The sequence below is a fragment of the Lipotes vexillifer genome, unplaced genomic scaffold (genome assembly GCF_000442215.2).
Source record: "Lipotes vexillifer unplaced genomic scaffold, Lipotes_vexillifer_v1.1 scaffold1540, whole genome shotgun sequence".
In the NCBI taxonomy this organism is placed as follows: domain Eukaryota; kingdom Metazoa; phylum Chordata; class Mammalia; order Artiodactyla; family Lipotidae; genus Lipotes; species Lipotes vexillifer.
The window spans coordinates 213,509-238,319 of NW_006787143.1; the positions used below are offsets into that span (position 1 = coordinate 213,509).

The 24,811-nt window shown below is 37.8% G+C and overlaps 1 protein-coding gene across 1 annotated transcript in view; it reads right to left on the reverse strand.

Annotated features, from left to right (window-relative positions):
* PARD3B (par-3 family cell polarity regulator beta) overlaps positions 1-24,811 on the reverse strand; it is a gene marked incomplete at its 3' end in the record, with an annotated part of 751,281 nt that overhangs the window by 208,026 nt on the left and 518,444 nt on the right. Inside the window, exon 16 of the mRNA XM_007459885.1 lies at positions 8,870-8,914. Within this exon, the coding sequence (XP_007459947.1) occupies positions 8,870-8,914 (45 nt within the window). The remainder of the gene's footprint in view (positions 1-8,869; positions 8,915-24,811) is intronic.

Genomic DNA, 24,811 nt, shown 5'->3' on the forward strand with positions numbered 1-24,811 from the left:
TGACTCACTCTGTTATAAAGCAGAAACTAACACACCATTGTAAAGCAATTATACCCCAATAAAGATGAAAAAAAAAAAAAAAAAAAATCTAGTAGGTATAGAGTCCAACAATTTTACTGAAATAGTTTCATTGCAAGAAGTTTACTTAGGAGATCCTAAAGCTAAATATAAAGGAAAGAGGACAGAATTGGTGCTCACAGCTTAACATTTATAGTTATTATGTTTTTGATAATGCGATTTGTTTTTACCCATGATACATTCAAGTCCATACAATAACATTCTGACTGATGATGGCGTTTCTGTGTAATTTTTAAGTCACTCGCTGTTTTCTGTGGCTCCTACTGTTGTCCGTCTCCAGTTACACAGCTAGTCCAAAGCTGAGTACAGATAGTTCAGCCTACAGTAAAGTTTTAATGTCAAACATTCACTTTGTATTTATCAACCATCATGTAGTCATTTAATAATATTTTTCACTGTAGATGTTCACTCTGGCATTTAGAAACGCTATTAGAATTGTCAGTTCCAAACCACTGTTTTCCAAATGTACATATTCCCCATGGATGGTGAAGTTTGAGAGGTTCAGCCACATATGAAGAATTTGACATATATAGAAATAGGCTCGTCTCTTTATAAAATTATTTTTAATTTGTTCAAACAGTTAAGACTTTAGAAACTGTACATTTTCTAAATCAATGCACACTTAAGCACAGTAAATTTTATCTCCAAAGATAAGCTGTTGAGTTCTGAATTATGAGACAGGATAATAAAAAATTTCATTGCTGAGAAATCTGTAATATCAATATCAACATATAAGGGCATAGGGGAAGAGTATGTACCGAACACACCATATCAACAAATGTCTATTGGAGCTCAGAATAGAATAATTTGTCCTGTACATTTATATTTAGGGGAAAAATAAATAAACACCAAAATAAAAATATAAACTATAATGAACAGCAACCATAAACAGATACAGACTTTGTGACAAAGTCTGTAATAAACTTTGAACAAAGTACATACTTTTTGTACATAGAAGCTTATTCAATTCTGGTGGGTTTCAATGAGAGAAGCTGAAAAGACAAAAGACCAGAGCTGTGCTAAATTATTCTTTCTGTTATCCATGCTGGGTTTGGGGAAATTTTGAGCATTTTAATGATAGTTTAGGTTATTAAATCAGGCAAAACTGGGAGCAATGATGTTTGAATTCACAAAGCAAGAGGACAGGTCTGACCAGCTGGGCCTTTGGTGGGGGGTGATTTTCCGTGTCTAGGTATCAATCTACTCTTTAAAATAAGTTGGTTGTATTAGACATATATAACTGTCCAATTAGTCCTAACTTTCTATAATTTCACCATAAATAGAGAATTGAAAATATAATTGCAAAAGATAAGAACATTTTGTTCGGGGGAAAACTGTAGCTCATTTGCAACTCAACCCTTGAATGCAGTGAATATGTGCGTGTGCAGGTGTAAATATATTGCTTCGTAGTTTCCCATCCAATTTTGCTTCGATGACTTAAACACATCCCAACATGGGCTACCTATTATCTATAGTGTTTCTTATTTTCTTGACCAGCCTATTGACCAACCGTACAATGCCATTATGTACAGACTTTGACATCATCAAGAAAATTGAGACCATTAACATCCTTAATTTCTTAACCCCTCTACCTACAAATTTATCTGTACTACATGCAGCCCTGCCACTTTCCCTTCAATCTTGGCTCATCCTCTTCAAAGCCAACTGCTATAAAACTATACTCTTAATCCTATCCCTTTAAAAATGTCCTCTTTCCTCATTCTCTTACAAATGTCTCTTTCTTCTCAGTCAACAAACTTGGTCCAGTGTTTCTCATTAACATGAAAGAGAATACCCCCACCAACAAAAGACTTCTCTTCTCTACATACATCTCTCTTTTATTCTCTTAATATTAAGCTTCTGGAAAGATCATCTATCCTTGTTTCCACCTCCCATTCCTCCTCAAGCCACTTCCTTTTGATCCTGCTCTCCTGTTTCCTGTCCAGCAGAAATGATTACCCATGGCCATTTCTCGGTTTCCAAACCCAGTAAAATTTAAGCATCTTCTCAAAACTTGTAACCTTGGGACCATTTCCTCCTGGAAAATCTTCATCTCCTCATCCTTCAGAGATAGGATCTCTTTACAAAAAATGATTCATCCAGGCCACCACTGAGTCATAACTGGCCCAAGCCTTTTTTCTATTTACCAAAGAGTGAGAATTGATTCTCTTGGCAACTGCAAAGCCATCTAAACAAACTAGGTGCATCGCTCCTGACACCCTTAGTCATTTCCCAAGATGTGAGCCCTTTGGTCATCTACTCCTTCCTGTGCTGTAGCCTTACACCACTCTGTCCATCTCCCTGTGACTCACCATCCCACTCTGCCCTCCAGCCCAGACTCCACCTTGCCTTCTCGAATCTCCACTATCCTCCCATGGTTGACAAAATGCTGTTCACTTCCAACCCCTTCTCTGAAAATTCCCCTTCCTTTTAGCCTTCATTGAAATCTAGCTCTCCACCAAGAAATCTGCTTCTCCTGGGGCCCTCTCATTTGAAGCTGTTCTTTCCCACCCGTATCATGCAAGTCAGGGTTGGGAGGGGGCTCAGCTATCTCCTTATTTCGCATTTCCATGTTCAGGTACATTGTTTCTCTACCCTTATATAAAATCCTGACTCTCTCAGAGCTCACGCTATCCTGCCACGCTTCCTTCTACTCCTCTTATCATTCCTTCTATCACCTTCACTCTCACATCATTAATACATGAACACTGCCACAGAGCTTATGGGTTCCCTCTCTGTCTACTCTATTATCATCTTACCACTGTTGTTATCAAAGGTACTTGCCTCAGGAAACCACTGGCCCAAGGAGGATAAGAGACACAGGCAGAAAACCTGGACCTGAACTACAGGTTAGAGCCAGTCCTGGACAAACACTTCCGAGATCGGCAAGTCCCAGCCCACCTGAAGATACGTGATCAAGAAATAAATGTTAACTGCTGGTTTTATTACGTAGCATGGTTAGAGCAAGAGTTAACTGATACACTGATAATCAAATTGGATCTTCTCTCTCACTTACCCGCTAAAGTTTGATTAAAAAACAAACAAACAACAAAATTCAAGGCTTTATTCTCTAAATATTTCACACTTTTCTTTCCTTAATTTCATCACTTAAATTTATGCCCACATCATCTCTTATCTGGACTACTGCAGTGGTCTTTTAACTATTCTTGCCTTTAAAACAAAAAAATCCTTTCAAGTCCCCACAACAACCAGAGTGATATCACTAGACTATAAAACTGACCACTCCCCTCCTTTAATCTGTTTAGGTTCTCTGAGCCTGTAGGATAAAATTCACATTCTTTCATTTGGTAGGCGTTCCCCATGATCTAATCTCTGCCTTCTTGCTTAACCTCCTAGCATGTCACTCTCCCCTTTGCACTCCTGCCATGTCGAATTGTTTACAGTTTCTGGAACACACCATGAAGTTTCATGTTTTCACAACTTTCCATGTGCCTGGAAAGTGTTAGCTCAGTGACCTTTTCTATTCCTCAAACTTCTATTTATCTTTCAGATGCTGCTATGGAAGCACTTCCTTTCTGACACATGTCACTTTGTATCTCCAGCGCTTAAAACTTAAGACCTGTTACAGAGTGGGTATTTAATAGACATGAGTGGAACAGAAATAATTTTGAAAGTTGATTTATAAAATAATGTAGTATCTATTTACTCATGAAATTTAGAAATGCACACACCTACACCATATTTGAATAGTAAATAACCTTATCTCACGATATATTTCTTTCTAATTTGATTTGATTCTTTGAAATTTAGAGGATAGCTTAATCACTAACATTTTGCAATATAGGAGACACTAAGGTTGCTTCATAACCAAGTTTCTATGGAAAGAATCCTAGATGTATCACTAATTTTTTTCTAATGAAAATATCCTGAATCCCATGGAAATGTAAACCAAGGCTGAAGCATGTGGGAAATGTATACTTAAGTGTCTAAAGCTATAGTTATCCAACATAACACATGACAGAAGCTTAGAAAATACCCAATAAAAATGTTTGTCCAAATAGATAACCGTGCAGTATTACCTTAACCAACTGATGAGGAAAGAAACAGAGTTCAAATCCACTACCCACTTACTCTGATTTTAGTTCCTCATCAACAATAACAATGAAAAGTCTTAAAAAACAATAATTCAATTAGAAGACTCAGATATGAAAAGTGATCACGGTTGGTGCTCCAAAATTTAAATGCATATTTTAACTTAGATATTCTATAAAAGTATGGAACACTAAGACTCAACAAAATTTATGAAATGTCATTTTATAACCCATTACTCTTAAAGTGACTATCCAACCACCTTATGTTTTATCTTTTCTTTTGCAAAGATTCAGCAATTTCTTTAGCTACATTCGAACATTCTAGATTTGAAGTTTACACACAATGCATCTATTTATTTATTTATTTGGCCGTGCCATGTAGCATGCAGGATCTCGTTCCCCGACCAGGGATCGAACCTGTGCCCCCGGCATTAGGAGCGCAGAGTCTTAACCACTGGACTGCCCGGGAAGTCACTACACACAATGCATTTAAAGCAGAATGTATGTTCTGTCAAGTTAGCAACCTGCATATTAAGCTCTCAGCCTTTGCTGTAAGACACGTATCACATGCACATTTCCTATAACTCATGCATAATACGTGTACATCACATGCATATTTTTTCCCATACATCTCTTGGCCCATACATTCACGTGCACATGCATGCAGAGAAACAAAGGCACAAATGATCAGATCTGATGTTCTTCTCCTGCTCACTGAATTACCATAGAGAAATTACACCTACTGTGTTCCTGGTTTAGCTAGCTGAGGTTATAAAAGGTAAGTAATGATTTATAGAATATCTTGATATGTGTGTCATGCCTTCCAACTAGACTGTGTCTTACTCCTATATTCTTCTCAGTTCCTGAGATTGTGAGGTGTTAGGCACATGCTGGAATATAAAGTGTCCAAATTCATGGGCTCTGCCACACCGCATCTGGGTTTCTATCCTAACCCTAAGAGTTACCAACTGGGAGAACAAGGACTTAGGCCTTGAGCTTCAGCTTCTTCATTAGCAAAATGTGTTGAGATACCAACCGTACTTAGTGGCTGCAAGGCACCTCAGCTGGAGAGATGTCCCCCTAGACTGTTAATGAATACTTGCTCATTAATTGATAAACTCATCTCAGAAAAGGTCTGGACTTACTGCCAACCATTACTTTTACAGACTTGCCTGTTTTACAGTTATATAGACAGGTGTTTGAGACTATAAGAAATTTAAATAGAAATAGGAAAGCTTTTTAGTCCATTTTGCTAATTAATATGTCAGAGCTCATAAAGAAGGACTCATCATGGGCTTTCTTCAGTACTGCATCATCTTAAAGAGCTGGGTCAGCAAAGATCTCTGTAGACAGTCAATACATATTAAAACCATTCTAAGCAATAAATCAAAACAAAAAAATATGAAGGCACATTTTAAAAAAGTAAAATTTATTAGCCCTTTCTGTCTGAATGCTGAGGAGCATTAAACTATTGGTTTAAGTGTCAGTTCAGTACATAGGGAAAAAAAAGGACTCCTTCTCGGACATACTTTATGAGTCTGTGTATAGCTAAAATTAAAGCATAATGTAAAAAAAAAAAAAAAAGGCTATGACAAATCTGATGCCATTTTTCTCTGGATTCTAATGTTTCCTCAGAATATTTGTCATTTAAAAAAATGGTTTTATTGTTTAAAATATACATTTTGCTGAAGTTATTTCCCCTGTGCATTGCTAGGATTTGAGTCTTGTCAGAATTCAATTAGTGAGATAGTTAGGGAAAAAGGTGAAAGACAGCTTTTTGGTTTTTCAAGGCTCTCTGAAACTTATGATTTTTTTTTTTAAAAGGAGCCAAACAAAAAGCATTTTGCTCCTAACTTCTCTATGGTAGGTCTCACCATCCCATAAACATTAATACCTCTTATATGTGGAAGAGGACCCCATAAGATTATAAACAGGAGTACCAGCCTGCCATTTTCCTTGCCAAGGTATGAGATGCAATGCACTGCCAGGCATAGCCCCTGAGGCAGATTATTAGAGAAATCTCAAAAATACTGGATTGATTCCAGAAGAGGTGAGGGAATACTACATATTGGGCCAAAAATGTTAGAAAGATTTATCTTACCTAAGACTTTGATCTGATCTGAGCTCTGAGGAATCAACCATTTAAAGAATAAGCCAAGGAAACGGTGCCGAAAATATTGTCACAAATTTGGGAAGCACCCAAGCCAGACCAACAGATGGAACTTGGCATGAAATGGCTCTCTACACACTAAGTAGCTGACTCAGAAGAAATTTTAACTCAGATGAATTTATTAAAATGTTGAATATCATCCTAAATAAGAGGATGGATGATAGATTTAGGTCAGCACATAAAATTTAATTTAACTTCCTGATGGTCTTGGATGGTGGGAAAGAGGCCCACATTTCGATAATTAAAAAGAGACAGAGGGAGATATTCTTTCTTCATCACTTTTTCACCTGAACTTTCTGGAGAAAGGATTTGGGGAAGAGAAAGGTGAAACAAAAAGAAGCTGACATTGGCGAGGTAAGTATGAATGATCAGGGCACGTTGCACATTACAATCCAAACTGGCACTTGCTTAGTGGTCTGGACGGTAGAAGATGGAGACTATAGTTCTATATTAGGTGAATGTTAAAAATGACTGAAACAGGTTGCCAGAATCAAAAGGACCCTTAATTCTCTTTCACTGTCGTCACCACCAAAGCCTAATGGGAAAATGCTCTACCCAGGTGGAGCTCACACAAGGAGTTGCACTTCATAGGAGGGATGCGTTCTTGAGGAGCATTATAACTCAGGACCTTAATAGCATCTTTTTCTCTCATGCTGCTTTTTATTTTCTCAGTACTGTCTCTAACGTTTTATAGAGTGCTCTCATTTGTCTAGAGCTCACAATTTGAGGTGACTGGTTAGCCCTCTTCACTGTGTTTTATCGTATGCCACTTTGGCTCCAAAGTTATCAACTTTCTGGTTGTTTTCAGCGTTTGCCCCGGTTCCACAGAGAGCCAATGAAACATTTGATGATGTTGTGATAGAATATAAAACTACTTAAAATATAAGAATAGTGAATATTGTAATAATAATTCATTAGTAACAAAAATCTTATTTAAAACAGCTGATGTATTTCAACAGTTTGATTCATGGGATATGAAGACCATTAGTATTATTTCTATTACCAGCTAAAATAACTCTGCCATGTGAACCTTAGTCAACCTGACTGACAGCTTTAAAATTATGCCATTTTTAACATTTTTCTTTTAATTTGGAAGATTATTTCAATTTTTACGTTTAGAGTACTTCTTTCCTAATATCTTTATTTCACACTACATAGAAATATATCATTAAATTTTACCTAAAATACTATAGCAATATACCAAGATAATGTTTGCCTTTAAAAAGAGTGACAATAATTTTTACTTACTGGCTAACAGTAATTTGTTCGGAAATGAAGTAAGATTAGAGTAAGATTTGATTTCCTGGAAAAAGCCAGAAAGTTTATTATTTGTTTTCAAAAACCAAATTGATACACATTCTTAAAAAAATGCTTCTACTTCTTACCTTGAAGCCCATCCCAGTATGTAAATAGGTTTTTATTAATATGTGTAAGAGAGCTAAGGACAAGAAGTACCAGGCATGGGAACAAGCAGCATGTGGCAATTTATCACTCCCTCAGAAATCTTTTCTTTCCCAGTGATCTAACCTCTTAGGCTCTTTATTAGGAGGGGCAGAAAAGAAAACATCTAAGAGTTGTGAACTAGACCTTCCCTGCTGTTATCACTAGTGAATCTGGAGAAAGAAGAAAAGGAAAAAAAATCATAATCTTGTCCTGGAACATGATGGAAGTAATGAGGCATCAAGGCCACTTACTGCGGAGAACATAACTGGCCCATAAACACAGGAGATGCTTGGTGATGGGAATGACTTCTTTGTTTCAGAAACGAAGGGATGCCAACAAATCATAACCCTCCTGTTGTTTGGAGTGGCATTTCTAAGAGTAAAATGGATAGTTTCCCCCCAAATAATGCACCCTTACAAGAAAAGGATTACTGCTGTATTTACTAGCTTAGAAGCTTTAAGTGTTTTCAACTAATGTGAATAAATGATGCTGAAGAAAGAGCAAAGGAATAGAAGGTAGGTCATTTGGCAATGAAGGAAAAGCTTGGATTTTAGACCTGAAGGTATCTCACACAAAGCAGACAAAGAGCCTGGAGACCCTCAGAGTCCTTGTGGACTTCCTAGGGCACCTCCAGGGAGCTCATTCATGAGTCTAAAGAAAGAGAATACAGTCCTCTCAGGTCCAATCCCCTGTGATGACAGGCAAAAAAATGATTCTTTTTTGAGAAGGAAGAAATGGCCACGTTTTTCTTATTCTGGAATTCTTTGTCCTGCCACTTTAATGTGGGAGTCATCATGGAAAAGAATTTCAAACTTTCTTGGGTTTTCTTTGTAATTTTTTGTTATTCTAAGTGTTCAGCTGGCATACAGGTTAAAGATTTGGGGTTTATAATTATTTTTTTGGAAACCTTTCTTCCTCCTTCTCAAACATTTCAGTCAGCATACATTGTGCCACTATACACACGGCCAAGCAATAATTCACCTTTGTGGAAGTCAGAGACATCTCATGTATTAATTAGCAAGTCTTTAAGTGATGAGTGGATGGAAACAGGTTCCATCTGCTACTCAAACACAGCCAGAGATTTCCAGGAAGGAGAATATAAAGTCAGTTACAAGGAATTTCTTACCCGATTTGTGTCCAGCCAATGAATGGACTTTGCTTTCATCTGGCACTGCAAAGAAATTAAAGAGACAAGGATCACACCTGCTTGTAAATCAGCCATTTTTTGAACAATAAATTAATATAGATTTGTAATAAGTAAAATCTTTTACTGGCAAAGATTTGAGAAAACATTTTCCCCAGACTGCCTGGGGCACCTCAATTCTATTAATTTAAAGATAGTTATGAAGAAATATATGTACATTAAACCTTCTGTGAATAGAATTTCATTCTTTTAAAAATTTCTAGGGCTTCCCTGGTGGCGCAGTGGTTGGGAGTCCGCCTGCCGATGCAGGGGACACGGGTTCGTGCCCTGGTCCGGGAGGATCCCGCGTGCCGCGGAGCGGCTGGGCCCGTGAGCCATGGCCGCTGAGCCCTTGGGTCATTCTCTAACATCTAAAAGCCAGGTCCAGTGTGTGATTTGCACACTTGCACCTGCCCAATAGTTACAGGGCCTCCAAGTTAAAAAAAAAAAAAAAAAATTCTAATACTTTCAGTTCTTTTAACTGGGGTGTTGTTTCTGTATCCACAAAAACAGAAAAACTCAAGAATCTAGAGCTGTATGATATATAATAAAACTCTTTGAGCATGACAGCAATATATCTAATCCCCAAGGATCAGACTTCTATATCTGGACAAAATGGAGCAAAAGGGAACAAACTTACAATTCCTCCTGAAAAAAAATTTCTAAAAGAGACAAAACACGAAATAATGGCATTCAAGAGATTAGACATCAGGCGACAGAGGACAGTGACCCTTGAGAGGTGGAAAACAGGTGGGGTGACTCCTGCCATTGCTCCAGCTTACTGTCTAGAGAAAGTTTCCAGGTTGTGGTGAAGGAAGGAGAACACGGGCAGAGCCCAGGGCTATTCCAGCCTGAGGACATGAAGCTGGAGGCCCAGGGAAACCAAGGCAGACAGAGTTTAGGTCAGAGAATTGGAGAGAAGAGAGGAATACAGAAATCTTTCTGAGATCTGCAAAGTATCCCCTCAGGTATTTAATTAATTGCTGATGATCACATGCATGTGAGGAAACTACCCAAGACCTGGGACAGAACCACCCCAAAGGGGAAAGAGCACAGTGTCCAAAGTTTACACAAGGTGGGGAATAAAGTTCCTATTCCCATTACCCAGAGTGAAAAACTTCAAAATTCAGGGGCATCCATTAGAATAGGAAGAAGAATCTTGCTTCGGCAGTGGATAAAATTTTAGATGAACACAGCTCTGATGAAATGGATATGATTTTGAAAGCCACAAATTACCAAAGCTTATTTAGGAAGAAAGAGATAATCTAACACCCCTATAGTTTGTTTTCTAATCGAGTTGTATTGAAAGTTAAAAACTTTCCCAGAAAGAAAACTCTAGATCCAGCTGATTTCCTGATGAATTCTACCAAACATTTAAGGAAGAAATAATACCAGTTGTACAGAAATTCTCTCAGAAAATTTAGAGGAGGGAATATTTCCCCACTCGTTCTATGAGGCTACCATTACCTTGATGTTAATACCAAGCAAAGACGTTATATGAAAGCTACTAACCAATATCTCTCATGAACAAAGAGGCCAAGTTCTAAATCCTTAAGCAACTCTGCATGGATTATCACTTCAATATTCAACAACAGCTGTTCAATATTCACCATATGTCATTGTCTACATTAGTCTATAAAACTCTGGTGGCTCAAGGGTGGAAGCAAGGTGAGGGGAACTCTGCCAACAAGGAGGACCTCTTCCTTTTTCCCAAATATGAGATTGGTCTCAGCGTAATAAGCTCCTCCTTCCTTTACCTACAACATTCAGTCATATTTCATTGACCCAGTTATTATACAAAAGTCTTCCTAAATCTTCCCACACCCACCTAGCACTCCTTTCCTAAGCTATTTCTTTATTTTCTAGACAAGAGCACTACATGTTTATGATTTTCCTGGTATTAACTGCTTAAAAATCTAGTTGGACTTTTCTTCGTGTTTCCAGTTGGAGATGTCAATCCGTATGTATCAGGCTCCAATTGTGGGCTAAATTCTGTCTTTCCCAGGTCTGAAAAAATATACAGTGGAATCTACAGAACAAATGAAAAAATACTGGAAAACAATGATGGTGACTAAAAAAATAATACTAGAAGCTAATACTTGTAATATATGTTATACCCTATATACTCTTTATAGCTATTAATTCATTTAATGCTCACTGTAACCTGTAAAGATAGCTATTATTATCTTTACAGATAAACTGCAGCACATCTTGTAAGCGGAGGAGCCAGAGCTTAAACATGGCACTTTTAATCACTCTACTATACTTGTGATGAATCATAGAAGAGTTGTTATATTTTTCAGATTATTGGTAACATGAATTAAATGTAAGAAAACACTTGACAAACACCCGTATGTTAGAACACTATTACCCTTTTAATTTGAATATATGTTATTAATAGAAATCTTTCTATGTTGACCAATATGAACAAGCGTTAGCTATAAATTTGTTTAACATGTTCAGAAATCTACAGTTCTAATAGGTTCAAGCTGAAATAATTCATCTCCATTACACAGATAAGAAATCATCTGTCTGAGTTAAAATCTTGACTTAGATACTTACTGGTTACCTGCAATTTACTTTAACTTTCTGTGCCTCAATCTCATCATATATAAAATGAGGTTGATATCGCTTTCCCCGTAGGTTTAGAGTGAAGATTATTTGTGTAAGTTTATGCAAAATACTTAGAAGATCACATAGTAAGTACTTAATAAATATTAGTTATTAGATCATTAATGATAAACTAAATAGAGTTAATTTACATTAGATGTTACAGAATAACATGATAGCTAATAATAGGACAGATGTGGACTGAATTCAAGATTTATCAGGCAAGTTACTAAGCTCCTTTAAACCTTAGTTTCCCCATGTGAAAAATGAGATAAAAACACTGTGCAAGGAGTTGTGAGAACTGAATGAAATAAATTTTAAAAAGCACTTAGCACAGTTCCAGGTACCTGTTTCTCAATAAATGAAGACTTTTGATAAATGGAAACTGAGAGTGGTAAAGGTTGTAAATTTAATGATGGCGGTGGTGCTTATGATTTAACTTGCCTAGGATTATAAAGGAATAGGCAGGGCACAAGGTACTTTCAATTGCTATCTCATGGATAATCCAATACCCACAGCAGGATTTACCTCCTGGTTTACATGGCTCCCAGTTCATCTTGTGGTGGAAGAAAGGCAAAGGAAATACGGTATTCAGACTACATACATGATTTTATTTTGTGCAGTTATTCTGAAAAAGGAATTCACACAAGGGTAGGATCTTATTTTTTTTGTCTTTTTTTTTTTTTTTTTTTTAAAGACATAAGTTATACCATTAAATCTAAGGCAATTTAAGTACTACAAATTCCCTTGCCATGTTAGGTTGAACATGGTAACAACTTTTTGGCTGAATACTATCTACTATTTTTAGTAGGAATACTAATTATTTTAATTGACAATTTGAAATTCTTTAGAACACTACCAAACTATTACAATAAACAGTGTAGAACATCCAAATGGGTGATGGGCATAAAAATTAGGGGTCTTTCTCCAAAATATTCACTGACACAGATGTCTATCTTGAGGACAGGAGATAAATGAATAAACATCATAGAAAATAGAGGGAACTGTAATGACTTAATTAATAGAATACATTTTACTTAAAAGGTTAAATTGGGAACAATCATCTTTTATGCACATGCTTAGTGCTGGGAAGTGATTTAAATAACAGTAGCAAGTGAGAAAATGAGGTAAAATTATACACACCACCAAGCTTTTTTAAAAAATGACAAGTGTTATAATTAATACTCAACTTCTTTTATAAGTCACATTACCTTAAAGCTACTATAAAGTTTCCTCTCAGGGCTGGAGCTTAAGTCTAGTCATTTCCTGCATATTATTTAGATAGCACAGCAGTTGGAACAGTAGCAATATTAATATGATAGCTATGTCATTTTAAACAAAGAGCTTATTTACAAGAGGTTGAAAATGAGTGAGCCTGGTGTGGGGAAGGTCTACCACTCCAAAATGGTAAGTAAGGGACCGAAAGTGTCAAGTAAGAGAGTGTTGATGGAGCAGGAACCAAAATTTCTTGCTCTGGTTCTAATGACAGATTGTTTTCTCTTCCTTTCTTTCTTCTCCCCACCTCTCCCTCCCTCTCCCCTTCCCTCCCCCCTCCCTTCCTTCCCTCTTCCCTTCCCTACCTACCTACCTTCCTTCCTTCCTTCCAGTTTCTAGAGCATATTATATTCCTTTTCTTATCCTTCAGTTTCCAAGGATTGGTACTATTTGCTCTTGATTACTTTAAAGAGTTATTATAGTAATTGAAGAGGTATTAGGGAAATGTTGAGTCCTTCTGAAGATGAAATTCACAGACATTTTTTATTACATTCTTAGAGGGCACTGCGGACTTGTCCCTCCTGAGATTTCTCTGGATTTATTTAGATAATGGGATTTCTATTAAGCTCCTGCTTCCTGGCATTCAACTCAAGATCAATGGACACTATTTGATTTAATTACTGTAAGGTTTTTCATACGGAGGACACTCTTTGGTTTGGATGTTGGTTAATTTCCTGGTGCGTCCTCTGGTTCAGGAAGACTTGCTCAGGAAACACAGCACCCTGTGAGCCTATGTTTACAGTTATTTTGGTTGTAGACCTTTGAAGCTAATCAAAGGTCTACGAACTACCCAACACCAGTGGAACCTTTTTAAAAGGTGTGGATAAACACACAGTGTCTTTTGGCTTAATTTCAACCAGGTTCATTGTTAGAGTTGAGAGAAGCCATAAAGAAAGAAAATATGGGAAGAAAATCTGTGAAAAATATGGTACTCTGAGAACTTATTAGTGGCAGACATTAAAGTGCATATACTACTCACATATATTGGCTTCCTGGTAGGATATATTTATATTAATATAGTGATCACATAAAGTGTTTTATTCTTTTGTCAAGCCTTCTTATACTCTTCCAATGCATTCTCACTGGGGGAAAATAATCCCCTTGCTTATTGATAGCATTTGATATGAATTTTATTAAGTGATTGTTAGGGACTTCACTTGCTTAATAAAACTTTGAAAAACAGTGGCAGATTTGGTGAGTTAATGGGCCCCATAGGCTCTTCTTATGCTGACGGAAGATGGTATATTGCTAACATGCGCAGATCTCTTCAGATAAAAATTGCCACCAGGTAGTTATTCTTTTTGAGAACGCCAACACTATGTCACGAATGGGGAATATGCAAATGTGTTCAGATCCCCATTACTTCATATTGAGATACTTTGATGCAAAGCAGCATTCTAAAACCTGATGCAATGCTGGTCTTTCACACAGACAGCTCTATCTCATTTAACTTTTGATTTCCCTGTCTTTGGCATAATAGAGACTGCAGTTTTGAAGACGATGATTGGCACAATAAAAATCTATCTTCTAATGAGGCCATAAACACTTCTCTTTAGATAGTTTACTAGGAAACTAAATATCAAATAATTCCTTAATGCTTAATAAACTTGTTTCTAAAAGTTGTTCCTTCAGAATTTAAAAAAAATTGATGTACTTGCCAATATCGAGAATCAATTTTCTTCTCTTTTAGCAGATCAGTTTCCGTGCCACTGATTGATTTCCAGAATTTCTAAGGAACACAAACCTGTTTCAAGTTGTAAATTAAGTTCCTTTCTTAGCAACCACGAACTATTACTGCATTAATTTATAGTGTTTTCTTATGTCAATGACTATTTGGCATATTGCTTCTCCTTAGGGAGACTTTCTGAGTTTTCAGCGCTATAAATTCTTATGTGTTGAAAAATTCTTCCATCTCTTGGAAAAAAAGCGAAATACAAAAACAAAATAAGGCTTTTGCTGAAGAACGGGCTAGGTGATCAGTACAATATAATGACATAAATGTTTCTCACCATCTCCCCCAAAGCACCCTGTTCATCCCTGGACGTGTTGCTGCTCTGACAATATGCTAATCAGAACACAACAGCTGAAGTTTTCTTCTAATGTTACAGAGCATCTTCCAGCCAGGCTGCCACAGGACAAAAATGAGGGACCCATTCCCTCATCATTATCCAACTATTCATATGTTCACAGCTTTTCAGTGATCTCCTCAGAATTCCTTTTTTTCTTTTTGGCCACGCAGCATGCAGGATCTTAGTTCCCCGACCAGGGATCGAACCTGGGCCCCTTGCAGTGGAAGCACAGAGTCCTAACCACTAGACTGCCAGGGAATTCCCTTTCTTTCTCCATGAATCTTAGGAGAGCTTCAATCTAAAGTTAGGAAAATCCAATACTTTCCTTATGTTCTTATACTATTGTCTTTATCTCATTAGAGAGCATTGGAAAACCCAAAACATGCCTTCATAAATTCATTGATTCATTTCTCTTGAATCTACTCAATAAGCACTTTCTTTCTGAAAGGAATCAGACACTCAAGCCTGGGGCTTAATGAGGCGATACAAATAAATAATGTATTGATACAATGTAATGTAATAAGTAGTATAATAAAGGAGGAAGGATATGTGTTAGGGATATAGTAGACAGTCACACAGACACGAGGATTCACAAAAATAATAAAGGTTTTTGGTGACTGAGTACTTGAACCAATACACCTGGGACACTTTTTGTTCATGGCAAGGGAGCAGCACTGTAAGAGTGAAAGAGCTCAAGCTTAGCTGTTAAAGGGACCTGGATTCTGACACTAATTACACATGTGACCACGGACTAATTACTTAGTCTTTTTCAATCTTACTGAACTTATTTATAAAATGTAGATAATGCCCCCTACCACAGAGTATGAGACAACCTAGAGGATATAAAAACTTATCTTGGAATCTAGCAGAAGCAAGTGCTTAAAGATGGATTATACCTGCCTTTCACACACCACCACTTCTGCTAGGTGCTCTGCACTCTATCACATCAGAAGTATGTTTTTGAACAGGCCGTGCAACTTCATGCATATGTACAATATTATACACATAGCACATGGAATTTCTTCTGACTTACAATGAAAATTCATCCATTCTCCTGCTAGGCAAACATGCTTTAAGACCCCATTCAAATGTCATCTTCTCCAGGTCATCTTCTCGTGTCTCCAGGCTGAGCTTCAGGACCAAAGTAATCTGTAAATATCTCAATTATTTGTGTATGCGTGTGTTTCACATTAAACATGAGCACCTTAAGGAAGGAATAGGTCTTGGTTTTCCCTGTTAGCCTGGAATCATGCTCACCCCCTCATAAGTACTCATTAATGTTTGCTGAGTGAATGAATGCAACATTTGAATGAGTAAAGAAAGGAAGCAGCAATTTGGATACATCCATTCAGCAAAATGTTCTAGACCAATGAATGTGAAATATATTCATGGTGGTATACATATGGTTCTATGAATGTTGTAACAAAAATGTGTATAAACCTAGTAAAATTCTTGTGGTGCAATTTGCAGATACTCTCCTGGCAAGGAAAGGGTGACTGGAAGAAGGTGACTGCAGTTCGAACCTGGGATAGGTCTAAATAAAGACCACAACATGGTAGAACTATTTGTTACAAATATAAACTCACTTATATTTTGAGTAGTGAACTGTAGAAAAAAAATATAATTGGTACTCTAGTCACAACTCACTGTGTATCTCTAATAAGTAGGTTATTAGTGTTTATGAATTTACTTTTGGGCTTGCTGGCACTCATCTCACTGTTGTTCCCCACATGGTAATGACACTTGAAAGAGCAACTCATTCTGTGTACAGAAAATATCACATTACATTAACAACAATACTGAACACTTGGTACCGAGGGTACTTCTTTCAGCACACAAATGTTATGAGTTTTCAAAGCTGTAAATAGATGTCTTTTTTTACATCACAATTTCAGACAAAAAACAAAAAGAAAACTAACTTTAAAAACTGCTTCTACAAAGTACTAAAACATTAAAATATTTATAACATGTGTAAGATATAACAGACAAAAGTAAAGCAAACACTGTGTATCAACCAATGGGTTTGAGAAGAGAATATAAGTTTACTCAGTTTCATTCCTTTCCCTCCTTACTCAGAGGTAAACACAATCCTGAATTTTGTACTGTATCATTTTCTTGCTTTTCTTTAAAATTTTACCACAAATTTGTCCCCAAATAACATTCTTTAAATTTGTATCTTTCATTAAATGATATTGGATTTTGTCACATACTTTGCTGTGTATACTGATGTGACCATACAATTTTTATTTTTCAGTCTGTGAATATGTGACTTACAAATGTTTGACTGATTTCAAATTTTAAAGCAACTTTGCATTCCCAGGACAAACTCTACTTGGTCATAATCTTTTTTATACATTGTTGAGTTCAACTTGCTAAATTTTTAAAAAGAATTTCATACCAATTTATGAAGAATGTCAATCTAAAGTTTTCTTTCTTCTATGCCGTTGTCTGGCTTTGGTATCACAGTAATGCCAGCTTCATGGAATGAGTTGGGGAAGCATTCCCTCCTCTTTATTTATCTGGAAGTGTTTCTGTAGAATTCCTATTATTTCCTCCTATAGAATTCATCAATAAAGCCATTTGGACCTAGAGCTTTCTTTGTGGGAAAGTGTTTCACTATAATTCAATTTCTTTAATAGTTATAGGGATATTCAGACTATTTCCCCTTGTATGAGTTTGTCTCTCGCAAGTTTTGTCCATTTAAGTTGTCAAATTTATTGTTCATGATATTGCCTTAAAATTCTTTTAATATTTGTAGAATTTATAGTGATGTCCCCTCTCTCAATCCTAACAATGTTCATGTATCTTGTCTTATTTTATTTTGATCAGTCTGGTTAATGGTTTATCATTTTTATTGACCTTCTTAAAAAACTAGATCTTAATTTAATTTCTCAAATTTTTTTCTATTGATTTGTATTCTGTTTTTTATTATTTCCCTTCTACTGCTTAATTTGGGTTCAATTGTATTGAACCCTCTTTATTTTCTTAACATGAAAGCTGGCTGAGGTCGTTGATTTGAGAATTTCCTCCTTTCTCTAATATAGTTTAATTCTATAAATTATTCTCTTACTGGCATCCCACAATGTTTTTTAATCACACAAATGTTGCTATGTACTGTTCTCATTTTCATTCAGTTAAAATACTTCCGAATTTCCCTCTTAGTATTTTCTTGATCCATGTGTTATTGAGAAGTTCTTTATTTTCCAAATATTTGTAGGTTTGCCAGCGTTCTGTTTTTGAATTTCGTTTTAATTCCACTGTAGTGAGGGAATATAAGTTGTATGACTTGAATTCTTCAAACATTTTTTTGTGTGCTCAGGGAATTCATTGAGATACTTGGATCTGGCTTTCTAGATTTCATTAAATTTGGAAAATTTGTGGCCATTATTTCTTCATATGTTTTTTCTCTGTTCACCCTTCTCTCTCATGTGAGGAAACCAATCACACATACTTTATGCCACCTTGAAGCTGCTCCTCAGGTCACTGTTCTTTGCTCATTTCTGTGTCTTTTTTCTTCCTGTGTTTCAGTTTGTATATTTCTACTGCTGTGTATTCACATTCACTTATCTTGTTTTCTGCTATTGTCTAATCTGCTGTTAATTCCATCCAGTGTATTTTTCATCTCAGACATTAAACTTTTCATTTCCAGAGGACAGATTTTTTTACATCTTCCATACCTCCACTTAACATGTTTAATTTTCTTCTAGGCTTTTGAATATATGGAATAACAAACATAATAATTTTTTAATGTGTTTGTCTGCTAATTCTAACGTCTGTACCATTTCTAGTTTTAATGATTGATTTTTCTCATTATGTGTCATATTTCCATACTTCTTGGCAAGCATGATAATCTTTTATTGGGTGCTAGATACTGTGAATTTTACCCTTGTTGGGTGCTCGGTATTTTTATATTCTTATGAATATTTTTTCTCTCTTCGGGATATAGTTGAGTTACTTAAAAAGATTTAATCCTTTTGGGCTTTGCTTTTAAGATGTGTCAGTCAGGACTACAGCAGCATTTACCCTAGGCTGATGATGCCCTACTGCAGAAGTGCCTTTATGCACACCTTGTCCAATGTCCTGTGGATTTTAAGGTTTTCGCAATCCTGTTGGTGGGAACAGGTACAATTCCTGGTCCTGTGTGAGCTCTGGGTACTGTTTCCTGGATCTTTTGGGGACTTATTTTCTCAGCCTTGGTAGTTTCCCCACATACATGCTCTGATGAGTGCTCTGTGTAAAATACCCAAGAGAGATTCTCTATGTAGTTCTGGAGTTCACTCTCTATGCAGATCTCTCTTCGCTGGTACTCTCCAAACTCTAACCATCTTGCTTTCCCTGGAGTCTTAGCCCTATCTCCTTAATTCAGGTATTTAAAAATGTAATGTGAATCCTGTAACAAGTTTCACAATACGGTACTATTTAATTTCTCTGAAATAAGTTGCAAGATAATTCCAATATTTAATAAATTAAAATATCTTGTCCTTATAACCACAGCTTCCTAAATCACAGAACCAGTGGCCCTAAGACTACTTGAGTAACTATAACCCAAAGTGTAATGGGGAGAACACTGAGCTAAGAATGTGATCAGTGACTGAGGATATTCTTTGAAAGTCTCATTACCTGCTTGCCGCCTACATAAGGATATGATGAAATCAATTCTGAGAATGAGCAATTAAAAAATTTGTTTGGAATACAGGACCACAAAGAGAATGCAGCTAAGCTGGTGGACTGAAAGGAAACCATGTCTAGGCCCAGGGCTATTCCCCTGTCCTGACAGCACACATGCTACCTTCATGAGCAGGTCACATGACTTTCTTCCAAGTGTCCTCATAACCAGACCCAAGGCTTCTTCCATCCCATGGCTGAACTTTGGCAAATGCCTCCAACTTGCTCTTGACCTCCCCCCACCTGCTCAACTCTACATCGTATTTACCATATTCCGATTAATCTATGCTAAACATCACCTATAAGTCACACAACAAATGGCCATTATTCACTATGAACCAGTGAAACAACACATCTCTCATCCCACTATTTACAATGTATATTTCCATAGAGTGAGTCTCTCTTTAACAGGGATAAGGAGGAAGGAAACTAAAACTTACTACCAACTTACACGTGTCACAAATCATGCTAAGCATTTTAATATATGTTATCCCATTCAGTCCTCACAAAAGCTCTGTGAACACTATTACCTTCACTTTACAGAGGAGGGAGCTGAGGCTCAGAAGTGTTGTGTCATTAAGTTAGCAAGTGGGATGGGGTGTCATTAAGTTAGCAAGTGGGATGGGATAGCTGGGAACCGAAGAGTTCCCAACTTCAAAGTATACATTCCTTCTACTATGTGAGTCCAAGTGGTAGGATTTTGCTAATAGCTTTACCATCAAGAACTATACATTTCACTAGTCACCACTACCTCCTAAAGTAGAATTTCATAACCATGTGAAAGGGCAAACAGTGTCTCTTGAAAATGGTTGTTGATGGTCTCAGAAGTAATAGGGTTGTCATAAGTTGTTTTGAGCCTCATACACCTGGAAATTGTTACCAAGGGGAGGCATTGACTATTGTTCAGACGATGTCAGAGCAGGGGAGAAAGAGAAAAATCAAAGTGACATCACAGAGAATTTATTGCCCGAACACAGGAATGAAGCAACAGAGAGAACCCCAAATGAATCCAGTGTGTGGTCTTGGGACTGAGGGCCACCATTATTAGAAGTTAGAGGGAAAAAATGGCGTAGGATCAGGTCAATAGTCTCGACAGAGTAGAAGCAGCATGGCGTGCCTGGGGACTCACATCTCTCTTGTTCGTCCCCTGCCAACTTTCTGATGCAACCTAAGACAGTATTAGATTTTGGCAGCCAAACTGGCCTATTGTTGACTCGTCAAGTGTACAGTCACCGAAAATCCTGAAGTCCTTTTTATATTAACTGCTGTTAAGCCAGGTCTCTGTCCAACCAATATCCGTGGAGATCCAGTGCTCTGCCAGTCATCATGCTGGGCACAGGGATTGTGGAAGTGAACAAGACAGTCTCGAGCCGTGCACCAGCAGGGTTTCGATCACACAACTAACCACAAATAGTGAGAGGACTATTAGCAAACCTTCCTGATCAAAGCCACCTTCAGCTGTTCACTTTGACAGATGTAATAAGCCCCTGACTCATCTTTGGGATTCTGCGCTTACTCCTTATAGCCTACTTTCCACACAGCCACTACGGTAATCCTTTTAAAACAAAAAACAAAACAAAAATCTTACCGTGACAGTCTCTTGACTCAAAGCCTACCAATAGCTTCCAATCACATTTAGAAGAAAATCTAAAAACTTACTAGAGTCTCAAAGCCCTGGTCCCTGGGAGCCTTTCCAACTTGCTCCGCATGGCTCTCCCTTCGCTCAGCATACTTCACTCATCCTGGACTCATTGCAGTTCCCCAAACATGCCAAGTACTACCCCCTTTAGGGCATTGGGACACATTCTTCCCCCACATAGTCCATGGCTCTCCTTCATTCACATCTTCACAGATATCAGGTCATCACATAGGTCCTCCTGGACCACCTTACCTAAAGTAAGGCCTTCCACCCCCAAGTCTGTTACTATCTCCTCCTCCTGCTTCATTTTTCTACAAAGCATTCATCACTGACATCTTCTCCATTAGAACATAAGCTCCATGTGGATGTGGGCTTTGCTTTGTTCACTGTTTTGTCTCCACGGTCTAGAACAGTGCCTGGTACATGGTAGGTACTCAATAAATATATTGAACGAAACAAGGATGCTCAGGGAACTGGGAAAACAGGTAATACAGAGACTAGACCTAGTTTATGGATTGGGCCTTCCTGATGGCTTTAAGTTGAGACCTGGAGATGTAGAGGGAAGGGTAAAGTTGATTTTTGGACAGAGGAAACATGACAGCCCCGAAACAGGTCCCACACACAGAATCTAAAAATCTTTTGTACAGTAGAAGTGCTCAGCATGAGCGCGTGACCGGTGAGAGACCGAATGGGGGAGAAAGAAACGGGTTAGTTATGGAGAATCTCAAAAGTCACATTAATGAGTTTTGTCTTTATCCTCAAGGCAATGGGACACTGTTAAGGGATTTTCAGCAAGAAAGTGACATGATCGGATTTATGTTTTAAAAAGATCACCCAGGCTGCAGCGTGGAAAATGAACTGGATGGGAGTAAGACAGGAGGCACTTGCTTCTTTTTTTTTGAACCCAAGTAGAGGAATTTACATTTATCCCTATTAAATTTAATCTTCTGAATTGCAGCTCATCAGTTCTCCCTGTTGAGATCTTTTTAAATCCCTATTCTGTCATCCATGCATTAGCTAACCCACCAAACTGTGTGTCACTTATACATTTGACAAGTCGGGCTGCTACACCTGAGTAATGCGCAGGGCTTATGTTACTGAACACCATCCCTGCTCTCTTCAGGTGCTTGTGGGATGTCTGGCTGGGTAGCAGCATACTCTCCCATCATGAGGCGGTATCTCTTGTAAAGTTAACTGGCCATCCCAGAACTGAACTATAACCCTCAAGATCTAGTAACCCGAGCTACCCAGGATTTTCATGTGAATTTCCCCCAGAGCTTATGGACTTCATACTAAGACAGCAAGTCAGTTTATTCCTGCATGAACTAATTTTGGCACCTGGCTTCTGGCTGGGGACTGTATAGTTGCTTCTGTTCCTGGCTACAATAAGTGCTATCAAAAGATTTCTGTTCTGGCATGAACTGAAATATGTAATAGTGTCTATATTTCTGCCCAGACTCTACTATCATCTGTTTAATATGCAAACTGTCCAAGGCTACTAGTATGTAATAGATTTTGAAAAGTTGTCATCCAGACTCACTGTTTATTAGAGGATATTAATTTGGGGGTTTATGTGCTGTCTCTCCAATTCAGAGCATACAACCATTCACTTAAAAAGGATCACGGGCTTCCCTGGTGGCGCAGTGGTTGAGAGTCCGCCTGCCGATGCAGGGGATGCGGGTTCGTGCCCCGGTCCGGGAGGATCCCACATGCCGCGGAGCGGCTGGGCCCGTGGGCCGTGGCCGCTGGGCCTGCGCGTCCGGAGCCTGTGCTCCGCAGCGGGAGAGGCCACAAAAAAAAAAAAAAAAAAAAAAAGGATCACAAAGCTCTGCACACACTAGTGAAATGATCTGGTAATTTATACAGATCTATTAGGTGAGCTCATTTAAATCAGGCTCCTTTTCGCAGAACGGGTGGTTACACATACATATTAAATGTCCACTATTATTTTGGAAGGTATTGAGATATATTAAGGATCCTGAACAAGGCTGAACTAATAGAAAACATTACTAGGAAAAAGAGAAAGTTGCTAGACCCAGACTCCAAAGTGACTTCACAGGAAGCGATTTTTTAATCTCTTTTCCTTAGACCAGGGGTTTCTTTGGAGGCCTCAGAAGCTACCAACCAAGCAAGGGAAAAAGGAAAAGCATTGGGCTGCATTTATGGTGCATCATCCCCTCCTTTCTGCTGCCCCCCAATTCTTACATTAAATACAGTTTCTTGTCATAAGAGTTTGAAAGATATTCAGAAAAATTGATTTAAAATTATTTGGGTATGAATCTCTCAGTAAGAACTGACTGACTTTTTAATCAATCTTTGTGAATACCTAGAAATTCTTGTCAGCTGGGGAAAAAAAGCGCAAAATGTAAATGTAATGTACTGATATTTAAAAATAAATTCTAAATGTAACAATTAATAAAACTGGCAAAATTATACATTTCAGAACTAGTCATTTATTAATTTCAAATTTCTGGCTTTATTCTTATAGTTTGGAGCCAGTAGTTTTTTCATGTCTCGGATACTTTGGGGTAGGTCCTTGTAAAGCACATAGGCTCTAAGCCTTGTGCCTAGAATGACTGATAGGAAAAAAACAAAACAAGATCAATGCCTGCTTCAACCAGAGGAACTGTTTCAACAGTTCAGGACATGAAAATATAAACTTAAAAATCATAGCTTTAGGATCATTAAGAAGAAAAAAAATAATGGTTTACTGATGTTCCATATAGGCATCTCCTTTCTATATGTTGTGCCTTCACTAGATTTTCCAGCTTGAAAATGGCACCGTCATTGTCCCAAGCAACTCTGACTCCTCAACCTCTGCTCCTGCCTCAATATATAATTGGTCAAGCTTGACTTTGACCATAGGTAGCGAATCAGGTCATTGCTCTCTTACTGCTTTTCTACCCATTCTATAATTGTATCAAAATACGATTGGAAAAATAGTCCCTAAAGACTAAGATCTAAAAGAACTCTCAACTTCTGCCAGCTCACATGAGGCTCTCTTTGCATTTTTGTATATAAGCAGTGACCCAGAAGCATACAGCCTTACAGGGTAGCTACGGCATACACTGTAGGCTGGCTGACCCAGTGTCAGCAGCAGCCTCGTTCTCCCCAGCTACTTTCTGGCTACAAGGAATGTGACATGTCATAGCCTGGCCAATAAGCTAAAAGTGGAAGTTTTCAGGGCAGCACTTCTTAGACAATATTGGATATCCTGACAGAGACGGAAGAAGGTGCCACACCCATCTGCCCTCTCCCCGTCCACCACTTTTTTTTTTTTTTTTTTTTTTGCCTGGAACATGGATATGATTTCTGAAGATACAGCAACCATCTGGACACTGTAGTCACAAATATGAGGACAAAGGCCAAAAAAATCAAGAATGACAGAATAGAAAAAGAGAAGGCTAGGTCTCTGATGGCTTCACTGGGACACTGAATTGGCCCTGTCTGGACTTCATGTAATATATGACAAAAAAAACCTGTTTATTACACCAATGCTGGTAGAGTTCTCTGAGAGTTGCAGTGAAATGTGCTCCTATGTTTTTTTTTTTTTTTTTGCGGTAGGTGGGCCTCTCACTGTTGTGGCCTCTCCCGTGGCAGAGCACAGGCTCCGGACGCGCAAGCTCA